Below are 27,809 nucleotides of genomic sequence, written 5' to 3'. Positions count from 1 at the left end.
TGATACTTTGCGCAAACTGAACATGCCTGTGTTGAGTTTGACTTTTGAAAAATAGAACAGGACGTCCGTGACGTCATTTAAAAAGGTTTTTTTTCTTGTTTCTTTTGCAGTCATCTGTTGAGAACATTCATTCCAATCAAATTGTTACTTTTTTAATCAAGTTGTGATTCACTCGTTTGTATCCATCTGGGAATTCCAGGTATTTATCATGTGCTACATGATTTGTTAATATCTTCCCTAACACCGTAGTTCATAATTGCAAACATATATAAAGAAAAGTTGAAACTGTTACACAAAATATAATTATAATAACTTGATAATTATTGCAGTCTGTAAATTCTTCACTGAACAGAAGATCATGATGACGCTTCCTGTGACGACATCTGAATGCGACATAATGACGTAGGAACTGCGCAATCAAGTAGCACCGGAAAACAAAATTCCTCCTGAGTGTAAGTGAACAGTCGAGTTCACAATTTAAATAATCCCTTTGTTGTGGTAAGTAAGTGAATAAAGGCTATAATGACTCGCCACGGAAAAAACTGCACCGCTGGAGCCGTCTATACATACCACGAGAAAAAGAAAGATACAGGTGAGAAATGAGTTATGATGAATTCAGTTACTGTTTGCGGCATCGATTGTTCCCCTCTTCGAAATAGAACGCACGTGGCGAATTTAGTATTGTTGTTAGTTAGTTAGTTAGTTAGTTAGTTAGTTAGTTAGTTAGTTAGTTAGTTATGTCTTTAAAAACTAACGTTTGAACTCGGGATATAAAGCCAGGAATAAATGTCATATCTTCTTTCCGCTGCTCCCGTTAGGGGTCGCCACAGCAGTGTCTAAATTTTTTTTTTTTTTTTTTTTTTTTGCATACGGTTTAATACCTGGCCTGATTTGTGTTAATATTCTTTTTTTGGGTTTGTTTCATGTTGGGTGGTAAAATACATTTTGTTCCCTGTGTGCGTGGGCGCACGTTTAGCCCATCAACAAGTGCTGATACAATAGTAGATTGTATTCCGTATGCATTGGCAGCATATAAAATCTAATCAACATTTTGTAAAGAAATTGATTCCGATTATTTGTTGGTTTTTTGTCCTGCTCAGCTGCATCTGGGTACGGCACACAGAGCATTCGCCTGGGTAAAGATGCCATCAAAGACTTTGACTGCTGCTGCTTATCCCTGCAACCCTGCCAGACTCCTGTGGTCACGTATGTTTCTCACCACCCACATCTTACAAACAGACAATCTATTTGGCAAACCTCGATAAGAGTCTCATGGCAGTTCAATTTGGAGATGCTGCAGAGTTTCTCTTCCTGTAAACAATACAAACATGAATGTCAACGTCAAATTGCTTTTGTTGTTTTCAGTCCAGATGGATTCTTGTATGAAAAACAGGCTATTCTGGAATACATTCTGCATCAGAAGACAGAAATTGCCAGGAAGATGAAGGTATTTTTCTTTTCTTTTTTCATGAACCTGACTTCGCCGTGGGCAGTGCGCACTCATTTCTTTTTAACGACAGCGTGAATTTCAAAGAGAGCGCTTGTCCCTACATAATGCCCGGTGATTGACGAGCCATCAAATTCAAGGTTGTTATCTGCCTTTCATCCACAGTTTATTTATTTTATTCCCATCAAAATGTCAATGTTAAAACAAAACGTTTAGTATTGAAGTTTTCTGGATTTTCCTGTAGGCATATGAGAAGCAAAAGCAAGCTCAGAAGCATGAAAGTCATCTTGAGTCCAAGTCAGAAGAACGAGAGAAAGTGGAGAAGTTTAAAACCAGAGAGAACAGCATTGTATCCAAACCCATCAACCCTTTCATTTCTGGTACGTGTGCTGTGAGATACGGCAGTGGAACTCTAGTTTCTATTTTGAATTTGTTTTCCCTGAAGGGCAAAGCAAAGTAGGCGGGAAAATCAAGACGGACAGTCGCTCATCATCCTCCACTGATTCAGTGGCCTCCTCCAGCCAGAGTCTGCCCAGCTTCTGGGTTCCTTCTCTGACACCTGAAGCAAAGCCCACCCTTCTCAAGAAACCGGTCAGTGGCTCCTTGAAGTGAAACTTTGCTTCAGAGATTGTCTACGTTCAAATGTATGGATTGAGCATTTAAGCGTGTTCTGTTATTTCACATGATGTCTATCTTAGACCGTGTGCTAACCACTAAACTCAGCTAGCTTGCGGCTTAGATTTAGACTTGGGCTCAATTTTATACACCCCTTGGGATTGCTCTCTCAGAAAATTCTGGTCCCAATAGCTCACACTGAAACAGTAAAAAAGACAACATTGCACATGAGTAACAAACAAAAAAGAGAGCAATAAATAAAGTGCAATAAAAATGTTGAGTGAGAAATAAATAACCATAACAATGATAAGTCATAAATTAAAAAGATTGCATTATTTATTCGTAAATAATAATTGTCAAGCAAGAAAATATCTTGACTGTCCCTATTTATTTTCGACAGCTAATACACTTGCGCCCTCTGCTGGTTGCGTCCAACCGGTGAAACCAAAATACACTTCATCCACAGTTGCGCTGCAGTTGCTTAGCACATTCTCCTAACAGCTGAGAGGGCTGGCCAGAGTCAAGTTTGCTACTTGGACTTTTTGACTCATCCAGTCATTGAAGTGTAGCCCCATTGCAGTCCCTTAAACTATCGTTGCATAATCTGTTTGCCTTCCAATTCTATGTCATGATGACCTTTGTTTATTTAGTGGATGAGGACAAGTTGACCTCCGAGTTCAAAGCCCATCCGTGGGTCTGCATATGCAACAGTAAGCATAGAAATAATGACGTTTTCACAAACTCTCGTTTCTTCTTTCCTATCATCTTGTCAGAGTAAGGCTGTGTTGTGTCCGATGTCAGGACGACCTATAAAGATGAACGAGCTCATCACAGTGCGCTTCACCCCAGTGGACCCGAGTCTGGACCGAGTGGCCCTTATCAACCGCCAGGTTAGTCTATCAGGAAGAGTTATACGCTTGAGATACAGCAAAGGAGCATTTTGTCACAATTTAAAGCAATTCCTGAGTGTCTGATGAATAAGAACAAGAATTGACAACACATATTCCATCCCGAGATTTGTCGCAGTCCCAACAATCTGATTCTACTCTTACAGGACAGATATGTCTGCGCAGTGACCAAAGACATCCTGGGCAACAGCGTCCCCTGTGCTGTCCTGCGGCCTTCGTGAGTGGTCGAGCCAGCGTGTTTTCACGGCGGGGAAGGATTCTGCAAAGGTAGTTTTACACTGCTTTCCGGCTTGTGTTCAGGGGGTGTGTGGTGACACAGGAGTGTGTGGAGAAGCTCATCAAGATGGACATGACGGATCCCGTGAGTGGAGACAAACTCTCTGACAAAGACATCATACCACTGCAGAGGGTATGTATGTATATAGAGTCCACACGAAAGCCAACGACAAAATGTCCCTAATATGCGTCCATATTTACAAAGTGGCAAGAACATTGTGAAATGGAAAAGTGGCAAAAAAAGATTTGCTTGCCCTCTTTTATACATAACACAATATTGAGTAAGACCCGTTTTAAGACCGATCTGGTTGCGAGGCCCTCATGGTTCTTGGTGAGCAGCGAAATGGATCTTGCATATATGTTTGTTTGTTTGTTTTTAATCTAAAATTCTCAAAATCTAGAGGATTATTGATTGCTTATTCTGTGCATGAATATAGTCAGATTTTTTTTTTAAAGAGCTATACATAGCCACTAATTTTGCCATTGAATAATATCATTTTAATGGTGACATAGGCGACCCCAACCTTTGACGGTGTGAAGATGATCTTGATTTGGTGGTTCTTTTGTTTGACAGGGAGGAACGGGCTTTGCGGGTGCTGGTATAGAGCTCAAGGCCAAAGAAGCTCGTCCAGTCATGCAAGTGTGAAAGATGATGATGGTCTGCCTGTATTATGCTCTCAAAATATTTTTGGGGGAATATATTTGTAATTACGGTAAGCCAAAATATGATTTTTTTTTTTCTTATTAGATATGATAGCTCGGCCATGTTTGTACTTTGGTCATTTTGAAGAGGCTTAGGAAAGGGGGAAAAAAAAGTCACTTTTGTGTCTGTCATTCTGTTCTAGAGTATTTACCGTGTATTGTGCATATCATTTGAAAAGCCGTGTTATTTTTCATTTTCCTGAATGTATTTGAATTGAGAAACATTTTTAAAGCACAGGAAAAAAATCAAGTCAATCTTAGCCTGTGGTATTGATATTCACAATTCATCATGGTCGTCAACCTCCATGGCTCCATAATCTGTGATGGTGCTGATCTTGATGAAGTCGAGTTTATCTAGCATCTCTGATAATGTCACAAATCCATCCTGACACGCACAAGGTAGAAAACAAAAGCAACAGTAAAAGGAAAGAAGTGGTTCAGATCAGCAGAAGAAAGGTCCTTCATTGGGAAAATGCGGAGTTACTTATTTTAGCAAGTGCAAGGATCAAAAATACCTTCTTTACTGAGTACAGCAGGATTAAATAAAACAACACGTACAAAAGTTCATTTATTTGTCCAATCTGCAGTCAGTAACATTTTTCTATCACAAATTTCTTTTAGTTGCCTGTAGTAGGCAATGTTGAAATTCTTCTGACTTTAGCAAATTAATTAAAACTCAATTCTAGTGCTAAAATATTTGGCTTGAAACATGAATAAAAATGGATTTCCATACATGGGATGGCCGACATTAAGTACGTAGTGAAAATATTTCAAGTACAATGAAGTGCTCAGTGGAGTGTATGGTTTCTGATGATTCAGAATTGTCGTGACCACGTTTCTAGGCTCGAACTCAAACTACAGTTTCGGTTCAATATCAGTGCACGTGGGACGATAGCCACAGTTTTATCCAACACTTCTTAATTGAAATATATTTGGACTGTGTTTAATAATGCTGTGTGGGCATTAAAAAAAAAAAAAAAAAAAAAAAAATCACCTGTAACCACATACACGGTATGTGAATGCATGTGGAATAGTTTCTGTAAGTGATACTTGTGTACTGGTGTGACAGCCATCTCAAACACACACACACACACATGTGAGCAATAATATTAAGAACGTGACAGCTCATCAAAGTTCGTCGTGATTCTTTGTTAAATCTTCTCCATAATTGGTGACCAGGCCGCCCACAAACATGTTCCAGTTGGCCAGGATTTCCTGCTTGTTTATTTTCTCGTCCTGACATTGGCGTGATTGACAGAAGGAGATGGAGACGTGTGAAGTCATGGAAAAGATGAGAGAGAGAGAGGTTAAGACAGAAGAGAGAAGACAATTAGTGTCAATTAAAATTGAATTAAATCATAATTATGGCGTTGTTGTTGTAGTTTTATCTCCCTCCCTGACACCTCTGCCAGACTTGCCAAAAACTTGTAAGTGTAGTTGTGTGCGGGAGCAATACCTTGTTGGTGTCTGTCTCGTAGATCAAATGTTTGGCTTCATTGTCGGCGTGGTCGATTTCCCCAGGCAAAATCCAGTGGGCCACCTCACTGAAGTCCAAGTGACCATCCTGTGTGATACGTGATGTTACTATGACTGATAGTAACGGAGGAGAAATTGGGAGCTGCTGCACCCAATATCTTTATTTTGGATTCAAACAACAAAATAGATAACACATTTGACCTTGTTGGCATCCCTGAAATCAGTGAAATGTTTCTTCTCAGTTTGGACCCATTCAGGTTCACTCTCCCCATCCTCTGGTGTGTACATGTCACCTATGGGCATATTACACTCCAAATGATTACACTCCAAATTGAGTGTAAGTGGTTGAAAAGTAAAAATGCAGCTCACTTACCAATGTATTCATGTAAACTGATCTTGCCGTCGCCATTTTTATCCATGTCCTCGACTGTTTCCTGAAAGAAAAATACTTGTGGCAATATTACTTTCGTAATCTAACACGACTGGGTACAAGAACAAATATCAAATGTTCTTTTCCATGTACTGTTCTAAGTCTGTACCTGTACGACCAAATCTTTCATGTAATCAAACTCCTCCGGATGGAGGAAGGCGGTGAACTCCTCGCGCGTGGCGATCCCGTCGCCGTCACGATCGGCCTTCTTGAAGCGTCTTTCGTCTCGGGCGAGCATTGATTTGTAGGTGGCTTTGTCATCCACGTCGTCAAACTCTTCATCTGACGAGATAGACAAACAGATGTCAGATATTTAGACGGGTGCTTTGACCCAATCGACTTACCGATATAGTATCCGTAGGTGGCGTTCTTGTATTCCCCCCAGGCTATTTTGTCATCTTGGTTGCTGTCATAATCCCTCCAGTGTTTGTTGACGTTCTCTTCGATGTACCTCCTCTGTCTGTGGTTGATCCAATAATGAAGCTCTGCGTGGTTGATTAAGCCATCCTTGTCTGTGTCAATGCGGTCCACAATTTTCCTGTAGGGGGAAAAGGAAGATGGCATCATGTTGAAAAGTAGTCATTCTTTTTTTGTGTGTGTGTGTTGACAGTTATGCTGACATAAGCAGAACCTACGCCAGTCTTTCTTTACTCTCTTCAGGGGTCAGCTGGTCAAAGGTCTTTGCCTCCTCTTTGCCCAGGAAGGCCTCGTGGTCGTACTGAAAGTCGTTAGCGTCATTGTGGGCATGGTCGCTCAGGTCGGCGCGGTGATGGACGCGTTTCTCCTGAGGGGGGACGGCAAAGGTGGCGGCAGCCAGGAGGTAGAGGGATGCTAGCGACGGTAGCAGCATTTTGATGACCTGTCGGCAGCTGAGGATGGAAATAGTGATCATATATCTAGAGACATTTTCAAAGTAGCTCTCCTAAAGGAATTTTACAACAAGAGAATGCTAATGTCTGACCATGATTAACTTTACAGTTCTTGTGTGGAACTCCACGGATTGCAGTGCACGATGTTTGAAATAAATCGGAAAACATTCACCTAAAAGCATGGCAAACACAACTAAAAATGATTTGCACCTCAGTTGGGAACATTGAGTTGTTGCGAGAGGAGGGACACACCCAAATCAATAGTGTCAAAGTCAGGGGGGGAAAAAAAGTTATAGGGCATAGACATCAAACTTGACCAGGACGTTAGTTTTGCTTACGTTTCTCAACTACATCCATTCAAACGCAAGGTGAACTAGTCTGATGCAGAGTTAAAGTTAAAAAAAAAAAAAAGGTTGGTAAAGGTTACCTTTTTTTCTGCATAACGACATAAATGTAAACTAACATAAAAAAAATGAATTGCATGTAATGCTTTTTAAAACGAATCAAAGTTCGAAAAGCATTCCCATCCTCTTTTATGGCTCGTGTATATTTTGCCTCCCATCACTGCGAACTTCGTCACTTGAGAGCAGTGCAAAAAGCATACGATGCACGTTTGAATACTAAAAACAAGAAAATTTTCGGGTATTAGAGGTTTACCTTTTAAACCTAAAGATAATGTTGCTACAATAACTTACCACGTTCTTGCACGTTACTCGCGACCCCTCAGTGAAGTTTGACGCACAGGAGAATCTCTGGACGCGTTGGCACTCTGTACCTTTAAATAACACTGTCAAAGAGGCGGGCTTTGTTGGTTGAGTAACCAATGAAAACAGGCCAAATGAGGTTTTTAAACCAATCACATTGATACATAAATTCAGCTATTTTTTATTGGTTGTGAACCGCCACGTAGTCACGCGAACGAGAACTGCGTGAGATTTGCTGCTGCACCATTTATTCAAGGTTACCTTTATTCTGTGGGACACGCAACAAAAGTGACGAAACACAGTAAACGTCAGTGAAATCACGGTGTATATGCAAGACAAGTGAGGAGTCAAGCAATGCCTTTTTTTTTTTGCATTATTACGTACACAATCGTGCAAAATACGCCACAACTAGCAGGGCATAAATGGTTAAATTAATACTAATAGGAAACTGAGATAGTAGAGGACCGAGTTCGAGTTTTGCATATGTTTCCAAGTGTTAACACGGAGCGGGACTCGAACCCTCCTCTCCTGTACTCCAGACCAATATTATTCCTTTCGGCCGACTTGGTACAGAATTTCCGAAAGCTTTAAAGGTGGTCATATGAAGAAATAAACAATTGTAAAATGCTATTAAAATATATAATAATTATTAAAAATAAAAATTTGCTATGACTCAAGAATTGTCTCTGTGCAACGGTGTGGTGTTTCTTAACAACTGAATTGAAAATGAGTCCACGGGAGCACTGCAACGGCCGCAGAATTTTTGCAAGAACAATTCATTTTAGGATGAACTATCGATACAAATATTTTCATTTGATTGAAGGCAATGGCGTTAACCACTCGACCAGAGCCTGCTCGGAAACAAAAGAAGATTTGGTCATAATGATAGGGTATCCTCCATCCAAACATGTTGGGTTTTCAAAGTTTCAACGGATAGTCCGAAGCAACCCTTTCCACAGTAGTCACCATGACAGGCGACCACCTGGTGGCCTCAGTGTGCCGAGCGCCGTTGGACGATCAGGAGAAGAAGATTTGAATCGATGGCTGTGACGTCAGGGCTTTAGGTCAATTGAAGACAGGTGTGCTCGCTCAAGGGGAGTTATCATATGCAGGTCCCACCGAGCGCGTGGCGGCGCGGCGGACGGTTTCTCAGGTGAGCGAGCATGCTAGCAAATGTTTGTCGTCTCCTGCCGTTTTTCACGACGGACGCCGTGTTTGTTGCACGATTGGCACGCTTTGTTGGAGGTAAATTGTAGGCCGCAGGCAATTCAGCCCGTGCGCAAATGTTTGCAGTTTCTTACGATGCCATTTTTTATTTCTTGCAGGATTTTCGCTGTCCAGGGAGTGCACGCCACACTCGACTTTGCGTCGCGTCGTTGCGCGTTTTGGTCGTTTTGCCGCTACGGTATTTCAAATGTCTTTCGCGTTTTTTTTGTTTGTTCTTTTTTTTAATCCTGGCCAGCGTTTTTTCATTCGTTTGTGGAAGGTTCGTAAATGACGCCGCCGATAAGCGCGTGTTTGTCTGACTATAGGAAATGTTAGTTTGACTCTAGTCAACTAAACAATTTTTTAATTATTTTATATAATGCGTGTGCGATTTCCGTGTTATGCAAACTGATAAATGTAACGAATTTGTTACGTCATGTCCAAATCAGAGCAAAGCCATTCAAAGATGGCGCCCGCCCGCTCTCGTTCCGTTACGCAACAAACATTTGCGCCGGTTATTTTCTCCCGTTTTGGACGCCGCTAACCTGGATCATCCATCTGTCCAATGTGAGATGAGTTGATGAATGATGAAATTAAAATATGAAGTATAATCCTGAGTAATTATCATAATTTACTACACTATAATGATTATATATTTTTTCAACTGCAAATCTCTACTTAGTATAATATTAAAATATATCCATTTTTGTTGCAATAATTTGTTTGTCTTTTGTAGCACTAGAAAAGGCTGCCTAGCCAGCATCCTTCTATACAAAGCAAGCAGGAGGCTCTTGAGGAGCTATTTCAGTGATGCTGAGGACACTAAGGAGGAAGAGTAGTCCTAAATCAGGTGAAAACCTGTTTTTGTCAAGTTTCAACTTCCCAACACACAATGTTTGTCGCGTTTTAGCTTCCCAGCACACAATTAATGGCTGTCTGTGTTATTGTAGGCTGCAAGAGGAGCTGAATGGGAAAAGTACAATTCCATATGAAAAGGCGCAATGGCCTATCCAAGGGCGCCATGGCCCATCCAAGGGCGCCATGGCCTATCCAAGGGCGCCATGGCCTATCCAAGGGCGCCATGGCCTATCCAAGGGCGCCATGGCCTATCCAAAGGAGCCATGCCACATCCAAAGGAGCCATGCCACATCCAAAGGAGCCATGCCACATCCAAAGGAGCAATGCCACATCTATAGGAGCAATCCCACATCCATATGAACAATCCCATATCCAAAAGAGCAATGCTATATCAAGTCAAGAATCAAGCAGCACGCTGCAAAAGTCGACGTGTGCGGATCATGTGCCCAGGAGGGGGCAGTGTGGTTGCCTTTGGTTATGGGTGCACGACGGAAAGGTTGCAGGTGTGGCCAGTGTTTGGGGGTCTGACGGTTGGTCTTGCTTAAGAGGTTGTGGCTTATCTGGATCCAGCGGTGTCTTGCACTTGGTTGCCATTGATGGCTCACTTGGGGGAGGACGTGGTGACTTGGATGGAGACAAAACTAAACTTTGACGTGGATCTGAATGTTCAATTTTGCCATATGATGTGTACCATTTTGTCTTTTTCTAACCTGCCACTGTTGTACTTGCTGCCTTCTTTGTTCTCCCCCCTCGGTGTAGGGCGGCGTTGGAGCGAGCCGATTCCGAATGTCCAATTTTGCAATTTGACTTGTACCATTTTGTCTTTTTCTAACCTGTCACTGTTGCACTTCATCTAACCCTAACCTACCACCACTGTGGTACTTGCGTTCTTTGTTCTCCCCTAGATGTTGGAGCGAGACAGTCACATTGTGTGTCTTTTTCTAACCTACCACTGTCGTGCTTGATCGAAGCCTAATCTACCACTGTGCGTCCTTTGTTCTCTAGGTGTAGGGGGCGGTGTTTGGGCGAGCCGGTCCACGAGGAAGACGTAATGATGCGAGCAGCGCCCAACTCATTGCATGTTCTGCCGTTTACAGGCCGGACGCAAAAAGGGGGGGAGGGGGCGCACGGCCCGATCCGACCCGGCGACGGTCACCAAAAGCAGCTAGTCGCTGTGCTCAAGTAAGCAAGTGACCGACGACTTGGGGTGCTCTTTGAGTTTCTAACATGTTTCTGTTTCTGCAGATGGCGACCGGGACGTGACACAATCTGATCAGAGGTGGACTGACTGCTGTGGCATTGATCTGAAGTCGCCGAGTTCTGAGGGAGACCCGCTTCCCTGGAGGCGTCGACCTGCGCAGCTTGAACGTGTGAAAGGGATTTTTAATTTTTTTTTAAATTACACCAGCGGTGTCCCAATGTCTGCTTGAGGGCTGCATACTGAAACAAATTCAGAATTCTTTGACACCAATTCATTCAATCAATCACGAAATGTTGCCATTGACATTTTGTGCTACAAAGCAGTGTTGCGTTCATTCGTGTGGCGTGTTGATCAAGTTGCCCCGAGGCTGCCATTTGGACACCAATGGTGACGTGTGTAGGGCTGCACGTGTATTGGAAAACTGCCATATGGTGGTCTAGGTTATTGACATGCACTTCAAGATAGCAAAGATTTGTTTTTTCATATCTCAAATGAAACATGTCTTCTTGCCTAACTATTTGTAATGAGTTAAGACGATAAGTCATTGATGTAAGTTAAAGTTAACTAATCTAACTGATCTCATTGCGATCAAATAGTTAACCTCCATCCAAGAATTTTGCACAACTTGCCTCAATGCAGTGGTCTGGCCCAATACTGCCATATCATTGATTTTCCAAAATGTTGTGCAGCCCTCATTGAGTGCCAAACGCGCAGCGACGGCAAGCGCAAGCGACGGCAAGCGACCGCGCAGCGACGGCAAGCGACTGCAAGCGCAAGCGACTGCGCAAGCGACGGCTAGCGCAAGCGACTGCAAGCGCAAGCGACCGCGCAAGCGACGGCTAGCGCAAGCGACGGCTAGCGCAAGCGACGGCTAGCGCAAGCGACGGCTAGCGCAAGCGACGGCTAGCGCAAGCGACGGCTAGCGCAAGCGACCGCGCAGCGAGACTTTTGTGCTTGTCTTGCAAGGTGGAAGAGACGATGTATGAAACGAAGAGCCGGTGGACGGAGGCCACCAGACCCGCGATTGGTGAGCGGGTTGCAAAGGAAGGAATCACCCAAAGAAAGCAGTCGCCAAGTGTTGAAGAGGAGACTGATGCATGACTGGCCAAGGCTGGCCAGAGGCGGTGACATGGCAATCCAATCTGCAAGCGTAGTGTACACACTTGTTGGTTTTAATTTGATTTCCTTATTTTTCTGCCTTTCAGGTGGCAGCGGATGGGGCGAGCGCCAGCCTGCACCGAGAGGGAGTGGGCTGCACCCACAAGACCAGGGAGGGGGCAGGTAATGAGTACGTTGACAGAAGTGAACCGCATGCAACTGAGTGCCGTTTGTCTTTTTTGCACTTGTGCGAGGCGAAAGACGAGTCCAACACCGGCCGAAGCAGACCCGGACCTTGGCCCGTGACGACCGGCCCACACGAGACTGATGGGTGCAGATGCAGCCAGCGTTTCGGGGGAGTATGACTTTGTTTTTTCTTTTGTGCTTTCCCTACCCCTGTCTGTTTGAATAGGGTAACGAGTAGCACGCACGGGCATTTGGGTTGCTGTGACCCTCTAGATACGAATTGGCAAAGTAGACACCCCTTCCCTCCCTCCCTCCCTCCCCCCCTCTCTCTCGCTCTCTTTCTCCAATGTGCCCGGCAGTACCTGCATGGCCTGGTGCACTCAGGTTGGAACGTGGCTATACCTTGCCCTTTGTGGAATACCAGGGTATAATGTCTGCCAGACTGGGTCCCAGTGTCGTCGACGGTGTCGAGGACGAGGAGATTCTCCGTGACGCTCTCTGTGAAGTCACGTTTTCCTATTTTTCCCTCTCGGGGCCAAGCCAGCTCTACTCAGGGGGAACTGGCCGGTTGTGCTTAAGTGCGCACCAAAGCCTCTTGTCATCTCCTCTCGCTCCCTCCCTCCCTCCCTCCCTCCCTCCCTCCCTTTTTGTAAGGGGTTAAACATTTCATAACCCGGATCGCTCCAATGCGTATGAGACATGCGCCAGCCCTTGCGTGCCGCTAGTTACCTGATTCAAACTTACCTTAGTCAAGGTTGGGGGGGTGCTAGTGGAAATTTTCCCCTTGCTGAAACCACCACAATATGTCTGCCTTTCAGGATTGCTGGGGCAGTGGATCGGACGAGTCCCTGCACAGAGAGGGACTGGACAGGACCGCGAGACCAGAGGGTAATAAAAAACTTTATTTGTAGAGCACCTTTCATACAAGAAATGCAGCTCAAAGCACTTGACAACAAACAAAGAAAGAAATTAGAAGCATTGAACTCTTCATATAGGAACAGACAAAAAGAAAACAAAAACATTCATGTATGCATACGCAATTAATAAAGGGAAGCTTATTAAAATGGGAGCAAGCTTTAATAGACAGGTAATGAGTACGTCCACAGAAGTGAACCGCATGCAACAGAGTGCCGTTTTTCTTTTTGCAGTGGCACGAGGCGGAGGATGAGTCCAAACGTCGAATACCGGCTGGGCGGGGAGGAGCCGACCATCGGCTGACCTTCGCCCGTGATGAGCGGCCGACACGAGACAGACGGGTGCGGATGCGGCGAGGGCAAAGCGCCCAGCCAGCATTTAAGGAGAGTATGACTTTGTTGTTTCTTTTGTCCTTTCTTTCTTTCTTTCCCTCCCTCCACTTTTTCACTGGGTGTGCACACTGGCTGTCTGCATGATGCCTCTTTCTTTCTCTCAGCGCTGCGTCATTTTGCAATATTGTTGTTTTACTATTGTTGTTTTTTTAATCATGAAATGAACTGTTTGTACTGTAATTGTGTGTGTACCACTGAACTGCAATTAAACTGAACTGAATTCAAGTGGTCCATTTTAAACATTGGCATTGGCAGTCTATCGTGCATACAAACTGGAATCATTTGAGACATTCTCAATGACAAGACAATTGTAAAGCTAGGCTGAAACAAAATTGACTTGTTAAATATGCAGTGTCAGGCTTTTTATTTATTTTAACTACACAAAGAAAAGCTGGATGCATTCTAAATTGTTGACAAAAGCCAAGTAGCCAGACACCCATAGATGCAAACGACAAGCGTACAAACGGTATCTGTTGCGATCAATAAGTCATCTTTGGCAGCCCTGCTTTAAAATGGCCACCGAACTCAGAATCTTGCAGAATGTTGGTACATTTGTCTGTATGAATAAAAGCTGTTATTTTAATGTAGTCAGAGCCGTTTTTTTGAATCGTCATGCAGCATGCGGGCATTCTTGTGAATAAAATCAACTGTGGTGTGTTTGCTTCCTGTTGGTGGTCTTGTAAATAAAGTCAACTTTGGTGTCAGTCATCATTCGCGATGTGGCTCAATCGATGTTGCTTCTCTTGAATGTGAAACTTATTGCATGTTTTGTTACAGGGCTTGATGTCTTCATTGGCTGTCTGACTACAAAAAAGGCCGTTGCTGTACAGTCCAGGTTGCTGCTAAAGTCAATTGAATTTATAAACATAGCGTGTAACTTCCGGGACTTTAGCTTTCAATTCAAAGCAGAGTTTCGGAACTACACGGCCAGCCTCGGCACATGTACTGGGTGGTAGCACCCAGTTCAGAGTAAAGGCCAGAGTGGTCTTATTCATACCGGCATCCTTATGAAATTGACCATATCAGAAAGGCTAGATGAATTCCAAGTGCTGCCACCGACTAGCAGCGTATTTGCCTCAACCTGTCTGATGCTGGCTCAATGCGATGCACCTTTCGTTGTTTTGCCCAAAACAACCTAAGAAATAAAGTACTGCCAATGTGCATGTGTGTTAAAAGTACAAAACACTCATTTGCATGATAGACCACATGCTAGATATTTGCCTCAACCTGTCTGATGCTCTATTTACCTCTGCGTGATCATTTTTAACGATTTTAATCATTTTAATTAAGTACGTTACAAATGGTTGGGTGGCGGGTCAGAGCTTGCTTTGACAAAGGAAGTGTAAGGCGCTCCTTCCCTCCGCTAGCCTATGGGAGGTCCTTGGGCTAGACTGAGTACCCATTTAGCCCCCTCTTGTCAGGGTCACGATGAAGCCACGGGAAGCAGGTGGTGGATGAAATTTGAAGGCAGCCAGAGAGTATCTTTGTTACTGGTTTTGGACTTCGTCGTGCTGAGCAGTGGATACCCTTAGGTACAATGGTCAGGACAGCCGCCCAGTATGGGCACTGCTCGGACAGAAAGCCATGGAAAGACATTCAATTCTTTGGATGACAGAAGAATGGAGGGCCGTGGCCGTCAATGCCTTTTCCAGGCAAGACACCTGATGATGATGATGACAAATGATAGGCGCCCCAATTAGACAGCTGGGTCAATGTGACCCGTCTTTTGCGGTTTGTTCTGCCCAAAGCAACCTAACAAACACACATAAGCACTGCCGCCATCTCGACAATGTGCATGTCTCTCAAAAGTACAAAGCAAACAAGTTCATTTGTATAATACACTTCTAAACCACACGCTAAAATAATTCATGTGATGCAGAAAGTCTTCTGTAGCTTGCTATGATTTGCCAATTTGAGCAATGACGTATCCGGACCCGAGGCTGGGGGTTGCCCGTCCATGTGCCTAATCGCTCGGGCATTGATACATCAGCAATGCTTCTTTCTAGGTCTCCTCATGTCCTCAGCACTGCAAACCTTTGTGCCGGTACACCATATGAAGTAAATGACGGAATGTTTTTTTATTATTATTATTATTATTACACCTCCTCTAATGTGTATCAAGCATACCAGATCGTGTTTTAGAACAGCCTAGAATAGTAAATTACAAAAAGTTAAAAAAAAAAAACTTGTAAAGTCCCAAAAAGTTATTAATTCACTTATTACTCGCTGAAAGTACAGGTAAGCGTCTGCCTATTCGTAGCCATCGCAATGTAGCGAATACCGCAGGGCGGCATATGCAGTAGGGAGCGCAGGCGGCAGAGAGCGCAGGCGGCATGGTGGGCAGAGAGCGCAGGCGGCATGGTGGGCAGAGAGCGCAGGCGGCATGGAGCGCAGGCGGCGCAGGCGGCGCAGGCAGCATTGAGCGCAAGCAGCAAGGGTGGGGAATCGAACCCTGGATCTCAGGTGTTCAAGCGCAGCGACGGAGCCACTCGCCAAGCGTGGCGAGCTCGGCAGTCACCCCGCTTTCACTTCGAGTCATTCTTAGACGTTCAGTATTGCGCTCCGCGCGCGATGGGTAAGTACAAAAGGGAACAGACCGCCGCCGGCTGTCAGGTCACACTGGCCGACCGGTTAGTGACACGGCCTCTTGCCCCGTACAGTCCTGGTTCGATCCCAGGGGTGAGCACATTCACCGGGCCACTTTTGTAGGTGTCTGGATACATGCATGTAGATTGCATATCCAAGTATTTATTTATGTGTAAACGCCCAGTGTGGCCCCGCCCGGAAGTGGGCGGGGCGATGGAGCTGGCCCCGCCCCCACCGAAATGGCCCCGCCCCTGGCCCCGCCCCCTGGCCTACTAAATGACAGTAGGGCAGGGGGCGGGGCGAAGCCCCGCCCCCTGGCCTACTAAATGACAGTAGGGCAGGGGGCGGGGCGAAGCCCCGCCCCCTGGCCTACTAAATGACAGTAGGGTAGGGGGCGGGGCGAAGCCCCGCCCCCTACCCTACTAAATGACAGTAGGGCAGGGGGCGGGGCGAAGCCCCGCCCCCTGCCCCATCAAAAGACAATTAAAAGTGTATTGAAAGACAGTAGGGTAGGGGGCGGGGCGAAGCCCCGCCCCCTACCCTACTGTCTTTCAATACACTATTAAAAGACAGTAGGGTAGGGGGGGGGGCGAAGCCCCGCCCCCTACCCTACTGTCTTTTAATAGTCAATTTCAATACACTATTAAAAGACAGTAGGGTAGGGGGCGGGGCTTCGCCCCGCCCCCTACCCTACTGTCTTTTAATAGTGTATTGAAAGACAGTAGGGTAGGGGGCGGGGCTTCGCCCCGCCCCCTACCCTACTGTCTTTCAATACACTTTTAATTGTCTTTTGATGGGGCAGGGGGCGGGGCTTCGCCCCGCCCCCTACCCTACTGTCATTTAGTAGGCCAGGGGGCGGGGCTTCGCCCCGCCCCCTACCCTACTGTCTTTCAATACACTTTTAATTGTCTTTTGATGGGGCAGGGGGCGGGGCTTCGCCCCGCCCCCTACCCTACTGTCATTTAGTAGGCCAGGGGGCGGGGCTTCGCCCCGCCCCCTACCCTACTGTCTTTCAATACACTTTTAATTGTCTTTTGATGGGGCAGGGGGCGGGGCTTCGCCCCGCCCCCTACCCTACTGTCATTTCGTAGGCCAGGGGGCGGGGCTTCGCCCCGCCCCCTACCCTACTGTCATTTAGTAGGCCAGGGGGCGGGGCTTCGCCCCGCCCCCTACCCTACTGTCATTTAGTAGGGCAGGGGGCGGGGCTTCGCCCCGCCCCCTACCCTACTGTCATTTAGTTGGGCAGGGGGCGGGGCGAAGCCCCGCCCCCTGCCCTACTGTCATTTAGTAGGCCAGGGGGCGGGGCTTCGCCCCGCCCCCTGCCCTACTGTCATTTAGTAGGCCAGGGGGCGGGGCCAGGGGCGGGGCCATTTCGGTGGGGGCGGGGCCAGCTCCATCGCCCCGCCCACTTCCGGGCGGGGCCACACTGGCCGTTTACACATAAATAAATACTTGGATATGCAATCTACATGCATGTATCCAGACACCTACAAAAGTGGCCCGGTGAATGTGCTCACCCCTGGGATCGAACCAGGACTGTACGGGGCAAGAGGCCGTGTCACTAACCGGTCGGCCAGTGTGACCTGACAGCCGGCGGCGGTCTGTTCCCTTTTGTACTTACCCATCGCGCGCGGAGCGCAATACTGAACGTCTAAGAATGACTCGAAGTGAAAGCGGGGTGACTGCCGAGCTCGCCACGCTTGGCGAGTGGCTCCGTCGCTGCGCTTGAACACCTGAGATCCAGGGTTCGATTCCCCACCCTTGCTGCTTGCGCTCAATGCTGCCTGCGCCGCCTGCGCCGCCTGCGCTCCATGCCGCCTGCGCTCTCTGCCCACCATGCCGCCTGCGCTCTCTGCCCACCATGCCGCCTGCGCTCTCTGCCGCCTGCGCTCCCTACTGCATATGCCGCCCTGCGGTATTCGCTACATTGCGATGGCTACGAATAGGCAGACGCTTACCTGTACTTTCAGCGAGTAATAAGTGAATTAATAACTTTTTGGGACTTTACAAGTTTTTTTTTTTTAACTTTTTGTAATTTACTATTCTAGGCTGTTCTAAAACACGATCTGGTATGCTTGATACACATTAGAGGAGGTGTAATAATAATAATAATAATAAAAAAACATTCCGTCATTTACTTCATATGGTGTACCGGCACAAAGGTTTGCAGTGCTGAGGACATGAGGAGACCTAGAAAGAAGCATTGCTGATGTATCAATGCCCGAGCGATTAGGCACATGGACGGGCAACCCCCAGCCTCGGGTCCGGATACGTCATTGCTCAAATTGGCAAATCATAGCAAGCTACAGAAGACTTTCTGCATCACATGAATTATTTTAGCGTGTGGTTTAGAAGTGTATTATACAAATGAACTTGTTTGCTTTGTACTTTTGAGAGACATGCACATTGTCGAGATGGCGGCAGTGCTTATGTGTGTTTGTTAGGTTGCTTTGGGCAGAACAAACCGCAAAAGACGGGTCACATTGACCCAGCTGTCTAATTGGGGCGCCTATCATTTGTCATCATCATCATCAGGTGTCTTGCCTGGAAAAGGCATTGACGGCCACGGCCCTCCATTCTTCTGTCATCCAAAGAATTGAATGTCTTTCCATGGCTTTCTGTCCGAGCAGTGCCCATACTGGGCGGCTGTCCTGACCATTGTACCTAAGGGTATCCACTGCTCAGCACGACGAAGTCCAAAACCAGTAACAAAGATACTCTCTGGCTGCCTTCAAATTTCATCCACCACCTGCTTCCCGTGGCTTCATCGTGACCCTGACAAGAGGGGGCTAAATGGGTACTCAGTCTAGCCCAAGGACCTCCCATAGGCTAGCGGAGGGAAGGAGCGCCTTACACTTCCTTTGTCAAAGCAAGCTCTGACCCGCCACCCAACCATTTGTAACGTACTTAATTAAAATGATTAAAATCGTTAAAAATGATCACGCAGAGGTAAATAGAGCATCAGACAGGTTGAGGCAAATATCTAGCATGTGGTCTATCATGCAAATGAGTGTTTTGTACTTTTAACACACATGCACATTGGCAGTACTTTATTTCTTAGGTTGTTTTGGGCAAAACAACGAAAGGTGCATCGCATTGAGCCAGCATCAGACAGGTTGAGGCAAATACGCTGCTAGTCGGTGGCAGCACTTGGAATTCATCTAGCCTTTCTGATATGGTCAATTTCATAAGGATGCCGGTATGAATAAGACCACTCTGGCCTTTACTCTGAACTGGGTGCTACCACCCAGTACATGTGCCGAGGCTGGCCGTGTAGTTCCGAAACTCTGCTTTGAATTGAAAGCTAAAGTCCCGGAAGTTACACGCTATGTTTATAAATTCAATTGACTTTAGCAGCAACCTGGACTGTACAGCAACGGCCTTTTTTGTAGTCAGACAGCCAATGAAGACATCAAGCCCTGTAACAAAACATGCAATAAGTTTCACATTCAAGAGAAGCAACATCGATTGAGCCACATCGCGAATGATGACTGACACCAAAGTTGACTTTATTTACAAGACCACCAACAGGAAGCAAACACACCACAGTTGATTTTATTCACAAGAATGCCCGCATGCTGCATGACGATTCAAAAAAACGGCTCTGACTACATTAAAATAACAGCTTTTATTCATACAGACAAATGTACCAACATTCTGCAAGATTCTGAGTTCGGTGGCCATTTTAAAGCAGGGTTGCCAAAGATGACTTATTGATCGCAACAGAGACCGTTTGTACGCTTGTCGTTTGCATCTATGGGTGTCTGGCTACTTGGCTTTTGTCAACAATTTAGAATGCATCCAGCTTTGATTACTTTGTGTAGTTAAAAAAATAAATAAAAGGCCTAACACTGCATATTTAACAAGTCAATTTTGCTTCAGCCTAACTTTACAATTGTCTTGTCATTGAGAATGTCTCAAATGATTCCAGTCTGTATGCACGATAAACTGCCAATGCCAATGTTTAAAATGGACCACTTGAAGTCAGTTCACAGTTTAATTGCAATTCAGTGGTACACAAACACAATTACAGTACAAACAGTTTATTTCATGATTAAAAAAACAGTAAAACAACAATGTTGCAAAATGACGCCGCGCTGAGAAAGAAAGAAAGAGGCATCATGCAGATAGCCAGTGTGCACACCCAGTGAAAAAGTGGAGGGAAAGAAATTAAGGACAAAAGAAAAAACAAAGTCATACTCTCCTTAAATGCTGGGTGGCCGCTTTGCCCTCGCCGCATCCGCACCCGTCCGTCTCGTGTCGGCCGCTCATCACGGGCGAAGGTCGGCCGATGGTTAGCTCTTCCCCTCCCCCCGGCCGGTATTCGAGGTTTGGACTCATCCTCCGCCTCGTGCCACTGCAAAAAGAAAAACGGCACTCTGTTGCATGCGGTTCACTTCTGTCAACGTACTCATTACCTGCCCCCTCCCTGGTCTTGTGGGTGCAGCCCAGTCCCTCTCGGTGCAGGCTGGCGCTCGCCCCATCCGCTGACAGCTGAAAGGCAGAAAAATAAGGAAATCAAATTAAAACCAACAAGTGTGTACACTACGCTTGCCGATTGGATTGCCATGTCACCGCCTCTGGCCAGCCTTGGCCAGTCATGCATCAGTCTCCTCTTCAACACTTGGCGACTGCTTTCTTTGGGTGATTCCTTCCTTTGCAACCGCTCACCAATCGCGGGTCTGGTGGCCTCCGTCCACCGGCTCTTCGTTTCATACATCGTCTCTTCCACCTTGCAAGACAAGCACAAAAGTCTCGCTGCGCGGTCGCTTGCGCTAGCCGTCGCTTGCGCTAGCCGTCGCTTGCGCTAGCCGTCGCTTGCGCTAGCCGTCGCTTGCGCTAGCCGTCGCTTGCGCGGTCGCTTGCGCTTGCAGTCGCTTGCGCTAGCCGTCGCTTGCGCGGTCGCTTGCGCTTGCAGTCGCTTGCGCTTGCCGTCGCTGCACGGTCGCTGTCGCTTGCCGTCGCTGCGCCGTCGCTGCGCGGTCGCTTGCGCTTGCCGTCGCTGCGCGTTTGGCACTCAATGAGGGCTGCACAACATTTTGGAAAATCAATGATATGGCAGTATTGGGCCAGACCACTGCATTGAGGCAAGTTGTGCAAAATTCTTGGATGAGGTTAACTATTTGATCGCAATGAGATCAGTTAGATTAGTTAACTAACTTACATCAATGACTTATCGTCTTAACTCATTACAAATAGAAAACATGTTTCATTTGAGACATGAAAAAAAATCTTTGCTATCTTGAAGTGCATGTCAATAACCTAGACAGCCATATGGCAGTTTTCCAATACACGTGCAGCCCTACACACATGTCACCATTGGTGTCCAAATGGCAGCCTCGGGGCAACTTCATCAACACACCACACGACTGAACACGACACTGCTTTGTAGCACTAAATATCAATGGCAACATTTTGTGATTGAGTTAATTAATTTGTGTCAAAGAATTCCAAATTTGTTTCAGTATGCAGCCCTCAAGCAGACATTGGGACACCGCTGGTGTAATTAAAAAAAAAAAAAAAAAATCAATTTCACACGTTGAAGCTGCGCAGGTCGACGCCTCCAGAGAAGCGGGTCTCCCTCAGAACTCGGCGACTTCAGAGCGATGCCACAGCGGTCCGTTCACCTCTGATCAGATCGTGTCACATCGCCATCTGCAGAAACAGAAACAAATGTTAGAAACTCAAAGAGCACCCCAAGTCGTCGGTCACTTGCTTACTTGATCACAGCAGCCTGCTACTATTGGTGACCGTCGCCCGGTCGGATCGGGCCGTGCGCCCCCCCCCCCCTTTTGCGTCCGGCCTGCAAATGGCAGAACGTGCAATGAGTTGGGCGCTGCTCGCATCATTACGTCTTCCTCATGGACCGGCTCGCCCAAACACCGCCCCCTACACCTAGAGAACAAAGGACACAGCTTAGATCAAGCACGACAGTTGGTAGGTTAGAAAGACAAAATGTTACCGTCTCGCTCCAATGCTGCCCTACACCTTGGGGAGAACAAGGAACGCAAGTACCACAGCGGTGGTAGGTTAGGGTTAGATGAAGTGCAACAGTGGCAGGTTAGAAAAAGACAAAATGGGACAAGTCAAATTGCAAAATGGGACATTCGGGATCGGCTCGCTCCAACGCCGCCCTGGGAGAACAAAGAACGCAGCGAGCACGACAGTGGCAGGTTAGAAAAAGACACAAAATGGTACAAGTCATATGGAAAGCTTGGACATTGGGCTCCGCGTCAAAGTTCAGTTTTGTCTCCACCCAAGTCACCACGTCCTCCCCCAAGTGAGCCGTCAATGGCAACCAAGCACAAGACACCGCTGGATCCAGATAAGCCACAACCTCTTAAGCAAGACCAACCGTCAGACCCCCAAACACTGTCCACACCTGCAACCTTTCCGTCGTGCACCCATAACCAAAGGCAACCACACTGCCCCCTCCTGGGCACATGATCCGCACATGTTGACTTTTGCAGCGTGCTGCTTGATTCTTGACTTGATATAGCATTGCTCTTTTGGATATGGCATTGCTCCTTTGGATAGGCCATTGCTCCTTTGGATAGGCCATTGCTCCTTTGGATAGGCCATTGCTCCTTTGGATAGGCCATTGCTCCTTTGGATAGGCCATTGCTCCTTTGGATAGGCCATTGCTCCTTTGGATAGGCCATTGCGCCTTTGGACAGGCCATTGCGCCTTTGGACAGGCCATTGCGCCTTTGGACAGGCCATTGCGCCTTTGGACAGGCGATTGCGCCTTTGGACAGGCGATTGCGCCTTTGGACAGGCCATTGCGCCTTTTCATGTGGAATTATACTTGTCTCATTCGGCTCCTCTTGCAGCCTACAAAAACACAGACAGACATTAATTGTGTGCTGGGAAGCTAAAACTCGCCAACCATTGTGTGTTGGGAAGCTGAAACTTGACAAAAAGTGGTTTTCACCTGATGTAGGACTACTCTTCCTCAGTGTCCTCAACATCACTGAATGGGCTCCTTCAAGAGCCTCCTGCTTGCTTTGTATAGAAGGATGCTGGCTGGGCGGCCTTTTTTAGTGCTACAAAAGACAGGCAAATTATTGCAACAAAAATAGACATTGAGTAGAGTGCCAATGGCATGATTTTTTTTACCAACAATTATACATACTAGGAGTTTTACATTTGAAAAAAAGTATTAAATTGTAGTAAGTTATGATAATTTATCAAAATTATAGTTAATATTTTAATTTTATACATTCTAAGTAGCGTTTCACATTTGAAAAAATATATAGTCATTACATTGTGATAAATTACAAGATGTATTAAAGATTATAATTCATATTTTAATTTGGTCATCTTCAACTCACCTCACATTGGACAGATGATCCAGGTTGGCGGCGTCCAAAACGGGAGAAAATAACCCGCCGCGCAAATGTTTGTTGCGTAACGGAACGAGCGGGCGGGCGCCATCTTTGAATGGATTTGGTTCGATTTGGACATGACGTAACATACGTTGCATTCACCAGTTTGCATGACACGGAAATGGCACACGGATAATATAAAATAATAAAAAATGGTTTGGTTGACTAGAGTCAAACTAACATTTCCTATAGTCAGACAAACGCGCGCTTATCGGCGGCGTCATTTACGAACCGTCTACAGACAGACGAATGAAAAAATGCTGGCCAGCATTAAAAAAAACAACCGCGAAATACATTTAAAATACCACCAAAACGCGCAACGACGCGACGCAAAGTGGATTGTGCCGTGCCGTGCCGAAACCTCAAGCACTCCCTAGACTGCGAAAATCCTGCAAGAAATAATAAATGGCATCGTAAGAAACTGCAAACATTTGCTCACGGGCTAAATGGCCTGCGGCCTACAATTTACCTCCAGGCCCACCGTCGCGGTGGACGTGACGTGGCCGAGTCACGAGAGTACGACAATCCTGCGACAAACAAAATGTAAAAAAAAAAAAAAAGGCTTGTGAGAAAAGGCAGCAAAGCGTGCCAATCGTGCAACAAAGACGGCGTCCGTCGTGAAAAACGGCAGGAGACGACAAACATTTGCTAGCATGCTCGCTTACCTGAGAAACTGTCCGCCGCCGCCGCCACGCGCTCGGTGGCACCTGCATATGATAACTCCCCTTGAGCGAGCACACCTGTCTTCAATTGAACTAAAGCCCTGACGTCACATCAGTCGATTCAAATCTTCTTCTCCTGATCGTCCAACGGCGCTCGGCACACTGACGCCACCAGGCCCTCACCCCCACTTTCCGATTGGCTGTTTGATCTGTGACGTCACACGGACACCCCATTAGGTACGCCGCCATTTTCAGGTGTACCTAATAACAGGCCAGTTCATTAGGGAAAAATCATGGGCAAAGCTGAACTGAAAGTGAAAAATGCCATACCCATCCTCACCCCCACCTCCTGATTGGCTGGTTCGGCTGTGACGTCACACGGACACTCCATTGACTTTGACTTTGACATTAGGTACACCACCATTTTCAGGCGTACCTAATAACTGTATGCATTTTTTGTACGTGTCAAGAATGTGTATTTGACTACTTGCTCTTTATTTTGGGGGACACCAACACATATTACACAACGTAAAACACATATATGTACATATTGTCATATAAAGCAGTTAACCAAATGTCAGATTTTTGTTTTCATGCCCAAAAAATAAAAACAAGGAATAAAACACCAGACAAGTTTGAACAGGTTTTAATGTTTATTAAAATAATAATAAAAGTACATTTCAAACCAGCAATCTAATGTGAAATTGCAGTAGATACATTGGATAACAATATTTAGGCGTAGATATGCATACACGTTATTTTAAGTGTTATAATGATTACCCAAAGACAAGCATAATCTCCTCGTCGTTGCATAACGGCGCATCCCTTCATGCAATAAAGTTAGCCGTTAGCCTGGAGAAAACGTGCCTAAAAGAAGTGTTTTAAATGCGGTTTCGTGCGTGCCTTATCACAAGTCACGGTAATACTCGTGACTGGTTGACGTCTTCGTGTAATGCTAAATGATTGACATCAGTTTCGACCAATAGAGGCAACTGTCAAGGGAGTTTCCTCCAATGGGTGCCTCGTGTCGAAGATAACCGAGTGAACGCGGACAATGCCGAAGCTTCCTATTTAACACATGCGCGAGTTGGTTGGTTTTAATACATTTAAACGACAATTAATCTCCGGAAAACACGAAAATTATATATATTTTTTTCGTCTTGGACAGAGATGACACGCCTGGGGATTGTCTACCTACTCGAGGCGTTGCTTGTGACACATAGCATCGCACTTATAAGGTACTATTTGCAAAGAATCTCATTTAAAAGACGTATTTAATTGTAATGTATTAGATGTGTTATGACAATTGGAGCGTTAACGTTTTTCACCGTATTCGTCGCCTTCATATTAAAGTGACGTATTATTGTTTTTCCTTGCTTATGAACCCGGAAGCCAAAAAGAATTAAGACGTCCAATATCTAAATTGTTTTTAGGATCCCTCTTCAGAAGACCAGAAGCATCCGCCGCATCATCAGCGATAATGGGATGTCTTTGGATCAAATTCGGGCTTTGGCAAAGTCGAGCGGGTCTCCGGACAGCTCTCCCTCCCCAGAATTGCCAGTAGAGAGGCTGACTAACTTCATGGATGTGAGTGCCAATCCACACAATGTTATGTCACCTACCTGTGTGAGTTTTGCAAGTAGATCATGTGGCCACACCTTTTTCACTTTAAGCCAGACAATATAATATTATACAGTACCGCCCACTTCATATCTAGAAATAAAACTTCAAAAAAGTGTTATGTAATTTAACAAGTAGGACTAATGACAGTAATGAAGTACACCAATTTCCACCTTGCAACTTATAGTGAGGCATTCGTGTCATGGGAGGAACTTAAGCAAAAGGAATTTATAATTAAACATCTGTTTAGAAACTTCTCAATATTAACATTGCTCTGATGTTGTGTTTTGAGGCCCAGTACTTTGGGTCCATTAGTATTGGCTCACCGCCTCAGGACTTCACTGTGCTATTCGACACCGGCTCCTCCAACCTCTGGGTGCCCTCCATTCACTGCTCCTTCCTCGATATCGCCTGTTGTAAGTGTCTTAAGTTGGATTTGCACTGCAAGCCCAATTCGCATTTAATGCAAAGATGAGATTTGTCTCTGACTATCACATCATGGCTGAAACGCATCTCACCAGGGCTTCATCACCGCTACAACTCAAAGAAGTCGAGTACCTACGTTCAGAACGGTACTGGCTTTTCCATCAGATACGGCAGAGGAAGCTTGTCTGGTTTTATCAGTGGCGATACAGTCAACGTGAGTTCTGCGGCCTTTTGTTTGAGCGCATTCCACAGTTGTGTCGGTCACGCTATCTCCACCATACAAATCAAAAGGACTTTTCTTTCCGGATTCTCAGATAGCAGGTTTGTCCGTGCCCGGACAACAGTTTGGTGAAGCGGTGAAGCAGCCCGGCATCACATTTGCCGTGGCCCGCTTCGATGGGGTTCTGGGAATGGCCTATCCCTCCATATCCGTGGCCAACGTCACCCCGGTGTTCGATACTGCCATGGCGGCCAAGCTGCTGCCGCAAAATGTCTTCTCTTTCTATATAAGCAGGTAGAAAGTGGGTTAGGGGTGACCATCGGGAAGGCCAAAAGCCCAGTCAATGATTCCGACATTTGCTTCTCAGAGACCCTGCAGCAGCAGTGGGAGGAGAGCTGATGCTGGGTGGATCTGATCCAGAATACTACACTGGGGATCTGCACTATATCAACGTCACACGCAAGGCCTACTGGCAGATTAAGATGAACGAGTGAGAAGGAACCTCACACGGCATTAAGGAGATTTTTCAAAACACGACTTACTCTTTTGCCTTTTGTTCATTTGGCCCCTCCTCTGCCTCAGAGTTGCCGTGGGCAACCAGCTGACTCTTTGCAAAACAGGATGCCAGGCTATTGTCGACACGGGGACGTCTCTGATGGTCGGGCCTGTGGAGGAAATCAGAGCGCTGCAGAAAGCCATCGGAGCGCTGCCCCTGCTGATGGGAGAGGTACAATTTGTTAAAGTAGCACTTCATCATCAATTCTAGTCTCCTGACACATTGTCTTTCTTCTATAGTACTTCATTGACTGTAAGAAGATCGACTCACTTCCCGTTATCTCCTTTAACATTGGAGGGAAGATGTTTAACTTGACCGGAGAGGATTATGTCATGAAGGTATGATTTGTGTCCAGTTGCTGCTCAGCCAACTAGTCAATGACTTTTGCTTGGTGATCTTTGCAGGAGACACAGATGGGGACTTCCATCTGCCTCTCAGGCTTCATGGCCATGGACATTCCGCCCCCTGCTGGACCACTTTGGATCTTGGGAGATGTTTTCATCAGGAAGTACTACACTGTCTTTGATAGGAGTGCTGATCGCGTGGGCTTTGCACCAGCCAAGTAGTCTCCAACTCGTGATTTTTAATTATATTAATCGCATTTAACTAATGTTTCGCTTTCTAACTAACCAAAGAACTGCAAATAGCAGATTAGGAATCAGAATGTAAAGCTTAGATTCTATCGTAAAGCACAGGTACCGACTAATGAAGTTATGGTTCACGGAGAGTATGTCCCAAAAAGGAAGACCACTAATAAACGATTTGGAAAATCCATTTGTCACATTTATTTATATGTTGCACTGCTCAGATACAGAGCTGTACTTAAAATAAAATAAAGCTGGGGATAGAGCACAGCATGCAAGATAGCAGCACATGACTAGTGTGAACCCCACGAGGATGAGGTAGAATCTACTTTGGGTTTTGAATCCAATGAACAAATTATGGCACAGTGACTTCCTCATTGTTTGTGCATAACCTATGTTTACACAGGAAGACTTACTTAACATGCAGAGAAAGACATGAAGATTGTCAGTGAATCCAACACCACTGGTGAAGCTAGCACATTTGT

At 45.9% G+C, this 27,809-nt stretch overlaps 3 protein-coding genes and 2 long non-coding RNA genes across 7 annotated transcripts; 3 read left to right on the top strand and 2 right to left on the bottom strand.

Moving 5' to 3' along the window:
* The first annotated feature begins 392 nt into the window (after window positions 1–392).
* On the top strand, window positions 393–4,515 carry nosip (nitric oxide synthase interacting protein). Its single transcript, XM_049744145.2, has 9 exons — window positions 393–592; window positions 1,101–1,206; window positions 1,366–1,447; window positions 1,692–1,827; window positions 1,893–2,038; window positions 2,836–2,952; window positions 3,117–3,187; window positions 3,271–3,379; window positions 3,821–4,515. Exons 1-9 carry the CDS (start codon window positions 523–525, stop codon window positions 3,890–3,892), a joined length of 909 nt encoding a protein of 302 aa, XP_049600102.1. The 5' UTR covers window positions 393–522; the 3' UTR covers window positions 3,893–4,515.
* On the bottom strand, window positions 4,504–7,542 carry rcn3 (reticulocalbin 3, EF-hand calcium binding domain). Its single transcript, XM_049744144.2, has 8 exons — window positions 7,419–7,542; window positions 6,490–6,723; window positions 6,199–6,392; window positions 5,964–6,136; window positions 5,798–5,858; window positions 5,626–5,717; window positions 5,405–5,512; window positions 4,504–5,184 (listed from the first exon to the last, which is right to left on the bottom strand). Exons 2-8 carry the CDS (start codon window positions 6,702–6,704, stop codon window positions 5,077–5,079), a joined length of 951 nt encoding a protein of 316 aa, XP_049600101.1. The 5' UTR covers window positions 6,705–6,723; window positions 7,419–7,542; the 3' UTR covers window positions 4,504–5,076.
* Window positions 7,543–11,984: 4,442 nt separating this feature from the next.
* On the top strand, window positions 11,985–13,994 carry LOC125983181 (uncharacterized). Its single transcript, XR_007486643.2, has 2 exons — window positions 11,985–12,864; window positions 13,125–13,994. It is a non-coding gene; the product is annotated as an uncharacterized lncRNA (long non-coding RNA).
* A 5,360-nt stretch (window positions 13,995–19,354) lies between these two features.
* LOC125983180 (uncharacterized) lies at window positions 19,355–24,226 on the bottom strand. Of its 3 annotated transcripts, none has more exons than XR_007486641.2 (7): window positions 23,922–24,226; window positions 23,726–23,783; window positions 22,803–23,645; window positions 21,590–22,702; window positions 20,445–21,524; window positions 20,288–20,363; window positions 19,355–20,226 (listed from the first exon to the last, which is right to left on the bottom strand). It is a non-coding gene; the product is annotated as an uncharacterized lncRNA (long non-coding RNA). The 3 variants fall into 3 exon arrangements; XR_007486640.2 differs by having other exon boundaries at window positions 20,288–21,524; window positions 22,803–22,914; window positions 23,203–23,645; XR_007486638.2 differs by having other exon boundaries at window positions 20,288–21,524.
* A 718-nt stretch (window positions 24,227–24,944) lies between these two features.
* Window positions 24,945–27,512, top strand: napsa (napsin A aspartic peptidase). Its single transcript, XM_049744126.2, has 9 exons — window positions 24,945–25,156; window positions 25,352–25,505; window positions 25,831–25,954; window positions 26,060–26,178; window positions 26,279–26,478; window positions 26,552–26,674; window positions 26,767–26,911; window positions 26,980–27,078; window positions 27,145–27,512. Exons 1-9 carry the CDS (start codon window positions 25,089–25,091, stop codon window positions 27,304–27,306), a joined length of 1,194 nt encoding a protein of 397 aa, XP_049600083.1. The 5' UTR covers window positions 24,945–25,088; the 3' UTR covers window positions 27,307–27,512.
* The last annotated feature ends 297 nt before the right edge of the window (window positions 27,513–27,809 follow it).

This window comes from Syngnathus scovelli, chromosome 16 (assembly GCF_024217435.2).
Source record: "Syngnathus scovelli strain Florida chromosome 16, RoL_Ssco_1.2, whole genome shotgun sequence".
NCBI classification, from domain to species: Eukaryota; Metazoa; Chordata; class Actinopteri; order Syngnathiformes; family Syngnathidae; genus Syngnathus; species Syngnathus scovelli.
The sequence above is the reverse complement of the archived record's forward strand: the minus strand, read 5'-3'. Positions and strand labels throughout refer to the sequence as shown.

Coding starts and splice junctions, on each gene's coding strand:
- rcn3 (XM_049744144.2), bottom strand. CDS start 6,704: ATGCTGCTACCGTCGCTAGCATCCCTCTACCTCCTGGCTGCCGCCACC. Junction 5,859..5,963: donor TGAAAGATTTGGTCGTACAG/GTACAGACTTAG, acceptor TTTTTCTTTCAG/GAAACAGTCGAGGACATGGA. Junction 5,185..5,404: donor ACGAGACAGACACCAACAAG/GTATTGCTCCCG, acceptor CGCCAATGTCAG/GACGAGAAAATAAACAAGCA.
- nosip (XM_049744145.2), top strand. CDS start 523: ATGACTCGCCACGGAAAAAACTGCACCGCTGGAGCCGTCTATACATAC. Junction 1,207..1,365: donor TGCCAGACTCCTGTGGTCAC/GTATGTTTCTCA, acceptor TGTTGTTTTCAG/TCCAGATGGATTCTTGTATG. Junction 2,039..2,835: donor CCACCCTTCTCAAGAAACCG/GTCAGTGGCTCC, acceptor TCATCTTGTCAG/AGTAAGGCTGTGTTGTGTCC.
- napsa (XM_049744126.2), top strand. CDS start 25,089: ATGACACGCCTGGGGATTGTCTACCTACTCGAGGCGTTGCTTGTGACA. Junction 25,506..25,830: donor GGCTGACTAACTTCATGGAT/GTGAGTGCCAAT, acceptor TTGTGTTTTGAG/GCCCAGTACTTTGGGTCCAT. Junction 26,479..26,551: donor TTCTCTTTCTATATAAGCAG/GTAGAAAGTGGG, acceptor TTTGCTTCTCAG/AGACCCTGCAGCAGCAGTGG.